The sequence below is a fragment of the Carcharodon carcharias genome, chromosome 19 (genome assembly GCF_017639515.1).
Source record: "Carcharodon carcharias isolate sCarCar2 chromosome 19, sCarCar2.pri, whole genome shotgun sequence".
Taxonomy (NCBI): domain Eukaryota; kingdom Metazoa; phylum Chordata; class Chondrichthyes; order Lamniformes; family Lamnidae; genus Carcharodon; species Carcharodon carcharias.
In genome coordinates, this window is record NC_054485.1 from 110972530 (window position 1) to 110983276 (window position 10747).

General features: G+C 51.8%; 1 protein-coding gene across 1 annotated transcript in view; it reads left to right on the top strand.

Annotated features, from left to right (window-relative positions):
- Positions 1 to 10098, top strand: part of vars1 (valyl-tRNA synthetase 1) — an 86391-nt gene extending 76293 nt beyond the window's left edge. The window contains exons 28-31 of the mRNA XM_041212459.1: positions 295 to 406; positions 1408 to 1580; positions 4027 to 4176; positions 9579 to 10098. Of these exons, the coding sequence (XP_041068393.1) occupies positions 295 to 406; positions 1408 to 1580; positions 4027 to 4176; positions 9579 to 9647 (504 nt within the window). The 3' untranslated portion in view covers positions 9648 to 10098. The remainder of the gene's footprint in view (positions 1 to 294; positions 407 to 1407; positions 1581 to 4026; positions 4177 to 9578) is intronic.
- Positions 10099 to 10747: the final 649 nt, after the last annotated feature.

The window sequence follows — 10747 nt, forward strand, 5'->3', positions numbered from 1 at the left end:
GTTCACTGACCAATAGAGATGGGGGTGAGGGTTCTCCATTCACTGACCAATAGAGATGAGGGTGAGGGTTGTCCATTCACTGACCAATAGAGATGGGGGTGAGGGTTGTCCATTCACTGACCAATAGAGCTGGGGGTGAGGGTTGTCCATTTACTGACCAGTGGAGATTAGGGATGGGGTTCTTATGAACAAGAGCTCAAAGTGGGCAATAAATGAATTATCAGTAGTTGAGCTCAAGATTCCTGAATCTAATCAGTTTCGCAGCATTTTATTTTGCTGTCTCTTTTCCTGCAGTACTCTTGGAGGGACGAGGAACTGGACCGTAATGTGGAGTTTGTCATGTCTATCGTTCGTGCCATCCGCTCCTTGCGAGCTGACTATAATCTCACCAAGACCAAAGCGGATTGTGAGTCGACTTACTCCTGTGCTGTTTCACCCCTGCGAGCGCGTGATAGAAAACATTGTCCATGTTAATTCAACTCCCAGCCAGTTGGTGAAATATGAAAATAGACACGTACACTTTTCTTGATGATAACTTTATTTACAGAATGCAGCATTATACATGTCTGCCTCCTAGCAGCTGGCCTCATGTCCCAGCAGTCTCTCTTTACAAGTGCTTTATGTTGCTTCTGGATCAGATATTACCTGCTGCGGCTGTAGAGGCCGATACATGAGTGGCAGTCCCTCCTTCGGCTCTACAGATGAATGGCGCTAGCCTGAGGTGGACTGATGTTTTGTCTCTTTACCACCATCTTTTGTCCTCTGCTTTTTCCACATCCTCCCTGACTGCTTGTCTCCAGGCTCTCCGGTCAGCAGCAAGGACTTCCCATGCATTGACTCCAATCCCGGTCAACTAACCCCAAACCAAAGCATGGGGGACAATAGTTCCCTGGTACATTCTCCTGGCAATGTGGTTGAATCTTAACTGCCCTCTGAAATGTAAGACAAGTCAGTTCAAGGGCAATTAGGGGCGGGTAACAAATGCTGACCTCGACAGCTACACCCACACCCCCATGAAAGAATAAAGAAAAAAAGCAAATCACTCTTGCCCCCTTTAACTGCACCCATTTTAATTGCCTCAGTTACTCCCTGTGGTGGCGAGTTCTGCATTCTAACCACTCCCTGAGCAGAGAGGTTTCTGCTGAATCCCCTATTGTATTCATGAGTGACTATCGTTGTTGTTGGTGGGATCTTGCTGTGCACAAATTGGCTGCTGCATTGCTCTCGTTCCAACAGTTGATAAGACACTCCACGTGGAGCGGTTTTCGTTTGTGACATCCTGAAGCTGCGACGGGTTCAGCCTCAATGCTGCTGCTGCTGCTTCCTTTAGCCATTCCCGTTAAATTCCTCGTCTTCCCGAGATCCGCGGCTGTTTGACCTCCTGCTTCCTCTCACCTTCGTCCGCAGGTTACCTGACGTGCTCGGACGAGAGTACAGCTGCCCTGGTGAGCCTGTTCTCCTCCTACATCCAGACCCTGTCCTCCTCCAAGTCGGTGACCGCTCTGGTGCATGAAGAGTGCCCAGCCGGCTGTGCCTTGGCTATCGCTTCCGACCGATGCACCGTCCATCTAATGCTGAAGGTAAGTGCGGTGGCGGGGGCGGGGGGGTGGTGGCGGTGGGGGGGGACAGTTAGCGCTGGCTGCTGACTGGCCGGGTCCCGTATCTCTGCCCCCCCACTCACACGCCCGCCAACTGCTCGCTCTCCCTCGCTGCCTCGGCTGTCCGTTTTAAAAGGAGTTGTTCAGATTTAGAAGTAATCTGTTGATATTCTGTGTGATTTTTTTTTGCGGGTGGAGGAGGGGCACTTTAATGGAACCTTCCTGTGCAAACTTGATGGGAATGGGCGCTGTGTTAGTTCTATGTCTTGCCACAATCTTACTGCGTATTGAAATCTTTTCACCCCTTGAGTGTATCCTTCAATCCTGCCCCCCTTGAGTGTATCCTTCAATCCTGCCCCCCTTGAGTGTATCCTTCAATCCTGCCCCCCTTGAGTGTATCCTTCACTCCTGCCCCCCTTGAGTGTATCCTTCAATCCTGCCCCCCTTGAGTGTATCCTTCAATCCTGCCCCCCTTGAGTGTATCCTTCACTCTTGCCCCCCTTGAGTGTATCCTTCAATCCTGCCCCCCTTGAGTGTATCCTTCAATCCTGCCCCCCTTGAGTGTATCCTTCACTCTTGCCCCCCTTGAGTGTATCCTTCAATCCTGCCCCCCTTGAGTGTATCCTTCAATCCTGCCCCCCTTGAGTGTATCCTTCACTCTTGCCCCCCTTGAGTGTATCCTTCAATCCTGCCCCCCTTGAGTGTATCCTTCACTCTTGCCCCCCTTGAGTGTATCCTTCAATCCTGCCCCCCTTGAGTGTATCCTTCAATCCTGCCCTCCTTGAGTGTATCCTTCAATCCTGCCCCCCTTGAGTGTATCCTTCACTCTTGCCCCCCTTGAGTGTATCCTTCAATCCTGCCCCCCTTGAGTTTTATTTTTATTCATTCATGGGATGTGGACATCGCTGGCTGGGCCCAGCATTTATTACCCAACCCTAATTGCCCCTTGAGAAGGTGGTGGTGAGCTGCCTTCTTGAACCGCTGCAGCTCATGTGGTGTAGGTACACCCACAGTGCTGTTAGGGAGGGAGTTCCAGGATTTTGTCCGTGTGGTGTAGGTACACCCACAGTGCTGTTAGGGAGAGAGTTCCAGGATTTTGTCCATGTGGTGTAGGTACACCCACAGTGCTGTTAGGGAGGGAGTTCCAGGATTTTGTCCGTGTGGTGTAGGTACACCCACAGTGCTGTTAGGGATGGAGTTCCAGGATTTTGTCCATGTGGTGTAGGTACACCCACAGTGCTGTTAGGGAGGGAGTTCCAGGATTTTGTCCATGTGGTATAGGTACACCCACAGTGCTGTTAGGGAGGGAGTTCCAGGATTTTGTCCGTGTGGTGTAGGTACACCCACAGTGCTGTTAGGGAGGGAGTTCCAGGATTTTGTCCGTGTGGTGTAGGTACACCCACAGTGCTGTTAGGGAGGGAGTTCCAGGATTTTGTCCGTGTGGTGTAGGTACACCCACAGTGCTGTTAGGGAGGGAGTTCCAGGATTTTGTCCATGTGGTGTAGGTACACCCACAGTGCTGTTAGGGAGAGAGTTCCAGGATTTTGTCCATGTGGTGTAGGTACACCCACAGTGCTGTTAGGGAGGGAGTTCCAGGATTTTGTCCATGCGGTGTAGGTACACCCACAGTGCTGTTAGGGAGAGAGTTCCAGGATTTTATCCATGCGGTGTAGGTACACCCACAGTGCTGTTAGGGAGGGAGTTCCAGGATTTTGTCTGTGTGGTGTAGGTACACCCACAGTGCTGTTAGGGAGGGAGTTCCAGGATTTTGTCTGTGTGGTGTAGGTACACCCACAGTGCTGTTAGGGAGGGAGCTCCAGGATTTTGACCCAGCGACAGTGAAGGAATGGTGATATATTTCCAAGTCAGGATGGGGAGTGACTTGGAGGGGAACTTCCAGAGAGTTAGATAAATACTTCATATACTTATGTAACCCCCCCTCAGCTGGAGAGCAGGCTTACAATCGCCCACCGGCCAGGCTGACACTTTTACATTTCTTTCCGCGTCAAATCTCTTGGTTGCAAAGATTCTTTTACCAGATTTTTGTTTTAAAGTTGATATACTTTCCAGGAACGTGGACATCACATTTGTGGCCCACTCCTAATGTGTGTCGGCCTGGACTTCCTCCTCAGGTCTCTGGAGCGGGGGTTAGAACCCTCCACCTTCTGACTCCGAACTCGAGAGTACTGCCTGCAGAGCCAAGGCTGAGGCTTCGGGGGGGACTGGCTGCCCCCACCTTCTCCCCAAGCCGCTCCCCCCTGCACTCCCTGCGTCTTCCCCGGCCCCCCCCCCACCGCGATCCCTCACGCTCACCCCAAGCACCCCGCCCGGCTCCCCAACAAATTGCCCCGGCTCTGGGCTTTCTGGTAGTCGTGCAACGATGACATGTCCGAGCTTAATGGTCCAATCGCTGTTTATTATTAAAAAGGGGCTGATCGATGCTGAAAAGGAAGTTACAAAGCTCAGGAGCAAACAGGGAGATGTTCAGAAACAGATCACAAAGCTCAGGGAGAAAATCTCCAAATCTGACTACAGGACCAAAGTGCCTCAGAAAATCCAGGAGATGGATGCGGAGAAGGTAAGGGGACTGAAGCAACACGCCGGGGGAGGGGGTAAGGGGGGTCTGCTCTTGGATATTGGTTGGAAGACTCCTATGTGAAATGGGTCTGCCCCAGACTTCATCTCGTTCATTGGGTACAGGGCGGGGGAAGGGCCCTTACGTTAAAAGCAGCCCCGAAACTGGAGGCTCAGTTGATGAGCAGCTCAGAGGTCGCAGGATGGCTGACTACAGCAAGGGAGTGTCGGTCTGGTCACTGCCGGACTGGCTGGTTTTCTGCAGTGTCATAACAACTATATTCTAACCTTGTGCTGTACCTGTCCTGGGAGTGTTTGATGGGGACAGTGTAGAGGGAGCTTTACTCTGTATCTAACCCCGTGCTGTACCTGTCCTGAGAGTGTTTGATTGGGACAGTGTAGAGGGAGCTTTACTCTGTATCTAACCCCGTGCTGTACCTGTCCTGGGAGTGTTTGATGGGGACGGTGTAGAGGGAGATTTACTCTGTATCTAACCCCGTGCTGTACCTGTCCTGGGAGTGTTTGATGGGGACAGTGTAGAGGGAGATTTACCCTGTATCTAACCCCGTGCTGTACCAGCCCTGGGAGTGTTTGATGGGGACGGTGTAGAGGGAGATTTACTCTGTATCTAACCCTGTGCTGTACCAGCCCTGTGAGTGTTTGATGGGGACAGTGTAGAGGGAGCTTTACTCTGTCTCTAACCCCGTGCTGTACCTGTCCTGGGAGTGTTTGATGGGGACAGTGTAGAGGGAGCTTTACTCTGTATCTAACCCCGTGCTGTACCTGTCCTGGGAGTGTTTGATGGGGACATTGTAGAGGGAGATTTACTCTGTATCTAACCCCGTGCTGTACCTGTCCTGGGAGTGTTTGATGGGGACGGTGTAGAGGAAACTTTACTCTGTATCTAACCCCGTGCTGTACCTGTCCTGGGAGTGTTTGATGGGGACGGTGTAGAGGGAGATTTACTCTGTATCTAATCCCGTGCTGTACCTGTCCTGGGAGTGTTTGATGGGGACAGTGTAGAGGGAGCTTTACTCTGTATCTAACCCCATGCTGTACCTGTCCTGGGTGTGTTTGATGGGGACGGTGTAGAGGGAGATTTACTCTGTATCTAATCCCGTGCTGTACCTGTCCTGGGAGTGTTTGATGGGGACGGTGTAGAGGGAGCTTTACTCTGTATCTAACCCCATGCTGTACCTGTCCAGGGGAGTGTTTGATGGGGACAGTGTAGAGGGAGCTTTACTCTGTATCTAACCCCGTGCTGTACCTGTCCTGGGAGTGTTTGATGGGGACAGTGTAGAGGGAGCTTTACTCTGTATCTAACCCCGTGCTGTACCTGTCCTGGGAGTGTTTGATGGGGACAGTGTAGAGGGAGCTTTGCTATCTAACCCCGTGCTGTACCTGCCCTGAGTCATAGAGACATTGTTCTTTTCCTTGATACAAGACCCTGATTCCTACTTGTGTCAGTCCTGCCCCTCCTTTTCGAGGGCAGGATTCCCGGTGGGGCTGGGATGGGTAGTGGGAGAGGGTCGTTTGAGAACACCATACCCTCCCCTAGGCTCCAGAAGGCTCTACTGGGATGGGCGGACGGGCAGGATCCAGACAGCAGTCTTTGCCATCTCTCCAGCAGGAGCCACTGCACCCACGACAAAACTTTATTGAAAGGTTGGGAGGGATCGGCCTCAGCTGGAGGATTCCGTCCGATTCTGGGCAGCACACTTTAGGAAGGATGTGGGGGCTTTAGAGAGAGACATTGCAGAAACGATTCATCATAATGGTTCCAGGGATGAGGAACTTCAGTTATGTGGTTAGACTGGAGGAGCTGGGGCTGTTCTGCTTAGAGAAGAGAAGCTTGCGAGGAGGTTCGATAGAAGTGTTCAAAACCACGAGGGGTCTGATTGGAGTCGATCGAGAGAAACCATTCCCACTGGCTGAAGGGCTGTGAACCAGAGGGCACAGATTTAAGGTGATTCGCAAAAGAATGAAGGGAATTTATTTTTAGGGAATGAGTGGTTAGGATTTGGAAAGCATCGCCCGATAGGCTGGTGGAAATAGGTTCATTCGTCACCCTCAACAGGGAATTGGATAAATAATTGCAGCGGTACAGGGAAAAAGCAGGGTAGTGGGACCACCTGGATTGCTCTTCAAAAGAGGCCGGCACAGACGCAATGGGCTGAGTGGCCTCCCTGTGTGCTGTGCTGGGACGAGGACCAGCATTCAGGTTTTGCCCCCATTACCAAGTGCCCCCTGCCCTCTCTGCTGAAACCACTTCCTGAGCTCACTTGTTTAAACATTCATGTGAGAATGATAGGGCCATCTGGGTTAATGCTGTTGGTCGAGGGACAGATGTTGACCTAGTGCCCTGGGGAGAACTCCCCGGCTCTTCTTCAAAATAGTGGCCGCAGGGTCATTTACCTCCGCCCGTGCGGGCAGACAGGGGTGTGGGGGGTGGGCCCTCGGTTTAACATCTCATCTGACAGACAACGCCTCGGACAGTGCAGCCCTCCCTCAGCATGTGAAAGCTGAGACTTTTGTGCTTGAGGTCTCTGGCGTGGGTCTTGAACCCATGACCTTCGGACTCGGAGGAGAGGGGTTGGTGCCCACCGTGTTCTAGCTGCCATTGTCCGCCTGCACGTGTTTGCTGTCCCTGAACTTCATACTGAGGCAAGGGAAAGGGACAGAAGTAGGCTGTTGGCAGAATCGTAAAACCGTAAGATGCAAGCCAGTTCCCGCAGTCACACGAGTTGTGGCTCTTACAATATTTACAGCCAAGAAACAGGCCATTCAGCCCGACTGGTCCATGCTGCTCCTTGTGCTTCCACACAAGACTCCATCCACTCTTTCTCATCTGATCCCGTCAACGTATCGTTCTATTCCTTTCTCCCTCGTGTGCTTCAAGCTTGAGAAGAGTATCTAGAATTATATTCTCTGGAAGGTAGAAGGTTAAAGGCTGGTTGGCTTGATGTTTTCAAACAGATAAAGTAGACAGAGGAGAATTATTTCCACTGGGTTAGGGAGGCACGGCCTAAATATTAAAGCAAAACCTTTCAGGAGTGAATTCAGGAAACATTTCTACACATAAAGGCTGGTAGATATTTGGAATTCTCTTCAACAAACAGCAGTTGACGCTGAGCCATTGGATACTTATAACAGATTCACAGAGTTTTTATAGCACAGAAAGAGGCCAATCAGCCCATTGTGTTTGCATTGGCTCTCCAATTGAGCAATTCCTACAGTGCTGTTCTCCCACCTTCTCCCTGTAACCCTGCATGTTCTTCCTTTTCAGATAACAGTCTCATTCCCTTTTGAATACTTCGATTGACCCTGTCTCCACCACACTCTCAGACAGTGCATTCCAGACCCTAACCACTCGATTGACCCTGTCTCCACCACACTCTCAAACAGTGCATTCCAGATCCTAACCACTCGATTGACCCTGTCTCCACCACACTCTCAGACAGTGCATTCCAAATCCTAACCACTCGATTGGCCCTGTCTCCACCACACTCTCAGACAGTGCATTCCAGACCCTAACCACTCGATTGACCCTGTCTCCACCACACTCTCAGACAGTGCATTCCAGACCCTAACCACTCGATTAACCCTGTCTCCACCACACTCTCAGACAGTGCATTCCAGACCCTAACCACTCGATCGACCCTGTCTCCACCACACTCTCAGACAGTGCATTCCAGACCCTAACCACTTGATTGACCCTGTCTCCACCACACTCTCAGACAGTGCATTCCAGATCCTAACCACTCGATTGACCCTGTCTCCACCATACTCTCAGACAGTGCATTCCAGACCCTAACCACTCGATTGACCCTGTCTCCACCACACTCTCAGACAGTGCATTCCAGATCCTAACCATTCGATTGACCCTGTCTCCACCACATCCTCAGACAGTGCATTCCAGATCCTAACCACTCGATTGACCCTGTCTCCACCATACTCTCAGGCAGTGCATTCAATATCCTAACCACTCGTTTGACCTGGTTTCCACCATACTCTCAGGCAGTGCATTCCAGATCCTAATCACTCAATTGACCCTGTCTCCACCACACTCTCAGACAGTGCATTCCAGATCCTAACCACTCGATTGAATCTGTCTCCACCACACCCTAAGGCAGTGCATTCCAGATCCTAACTTGTCTCCACTACACTCTCAGGCAGTGCATTCCAGATCCTAACCACTCGATTGAACCTGTCTCCACCACACCCTCAGACAGTGCATTCCAGATCCTAGCCACTCGATTGATCCAGTCTCCACCACACTATCAGACAGTGCATTCCAGACCCTAACCACTCAATTGATCCTGTCTCTACCACACTCTCAGACAGTGCATTCCAGATCCTAACCACTTGATTGACCCTGTCTCCCCCACACTCTCAGACAGTGCATTCCAGACCCTAACCACTCGATTGACCCTGTCTCCACCACACTCTCAGACAGTGCATTCCAGATCCTAAGCACTCGATTGACCCTGTCTCCACCACACTCTCAGACAGTGCATTCCAGATCCTAACCACTTGATTGATCCAGTCTCCACCACACTATCAGACAGTGCATTCCAGACCCTAACCACTCAATTGATCCTGTCTCTACCACACTCTCAGACAATGCATTCCAGATCCTAACCACTTGATTGACCCTGTCTCCCCCACACTCTCAGACAGTGCATTCCAGACCCTAACCACTCGATTGACCCTGTCTCCACCACACTCTCAGACAGTGCATTCCAGATCCTAAGCACTCGATTGACCCTGTCTCCACCACGCTCTCGGACAGTGCATTCCAGATCCTAAGCACTCGATTGACCCTGTCTCCACCACACCCTCAGACAGTGCATTCCAGATCCTAACTATGCGCTGCGTGAATAAGTTTTTCCTCATGTCACTATTGTGTCTTTTGCCAAGCACTTTAAATCTGTGCCCCCTCATTCTCGATCCTTTCATGAGTGGGAGCAGTTTCTCCCCATCTACTCTGTCCAGACCTCTCATGATTTTGAGCATCTCTATCAAATCTCCTCTCAGCCTTCTCTTCTCCAAGGAAAATAGTCCCAACTTCTCCAAGCTATGCTCGTAACTGAAGTTCCTCGTCCATGGAACCATCCTTGTGAATCTAAATCTGAGATTGATGGATTTCTGTTAACTTAAGGTATTGAGGGATATGGGGCGAAGGTGGGTCCGTGCCTTTGGGTCACAGATCAGCCATGATCCTATTGAATGGAGGAACAGGCTCGAGGGGCTGAATGGCCTCTTCCTCTTCCTAAGTTCCCCTTGAATGCAGTTGTGCTGGTTGGCTCACTCCACCCCTGTGTGGTAGCCTGAGCCAGATTTCCACTGTTCCCTGGGTAAAAAGGTTTCCTGCTTTTCATTTGTATTTGCTGGTTTGTTTCACAGTTGAAGCAAATTGAGACGGAATTGCAGAAGGTGGAAGCAGGTATCGAGAACTTTGAGAAGATGATCTGACTGATAAATGGAAGGAGCCTCACATGGAATTTATCCAGACCTCTTCCTGCGACCCCTGGTCATCGTGAGGCTGTGTGCCTGGTCGCAGGATGCGAGCTGAATTCTGATTTGGGGTTGGGGAAGTTCGGGTTGTTGGATTGTGGGTTACGTTAAGATAAGAGCAGCATCTGCTCCCCTGCCCTGCTCACGCGCAGGTTCCTGCTCTTTCACTGAGTTACAGGCGCCGGATGTTGTAATGCCCTGGCCTGGGAGGGATCACCCTGCTCTTCCTGCTTAGGCCTGGATTTTCTGCTCCGATGTTCTGGCCCCTGACACAATTCGGGAAGTTACACTCACACTCGCCCTCGCTCTCTCACACTCGCCCTCACACACTCACACTCACCCTCGCTCTCTCACACTCGCCCTCGCTCTCTCACACTCGCCCTCGCTCTCTCACACTCGCCCTTTCTCTCTCACACTCGCCCTCGCTCTCTCACACTCGCCCTCACACTCGCCCTCGCTCTCTCACACTCGCCCTCGCTCTCTCACACTCGCCCTCACTCTCTCACACTCACCCTCGCTCTCTCACACTCGCCCTCGCTCTCTCACACTCGTCCTCACTCTCTCACACGCCCTCACACACTCACACTCGCCCTCACTCTCTCACACTCGCCCTCACTCTCTCACACTCGCCCTCACACACTCACACTCGCCCTCACTCTCACACTCGCCCTCACTCTCTCACACTCACCCTCACACACTCACACTCGCCCTCACTCTCTCACACTCGCCCTCACTCACTCACACTCGCCCTCACACACTCACACTTGCCCTCACTCTCACACTCGCCCTCGCTCTCTCACACTCGCCCTCGCTCTCTCACACTCGCCCTCGATCTCTCACACTCGCCCTCGCTCTCTCACACTCGCGTTCACTCTCTCACACTCGCCCTCACACACTCACACTCGCCCTCACTCTCACACTCGCCCTCACTCTCACACTCGCCCTCACTCTCACTCGCCCTCGCTCTCTCACACACCCTCACACACTCACACTCGCCCTCACACACTCACACTCGCCCTCACACACTCACACTTGCCCTCACTCTCTCACACTCGCCC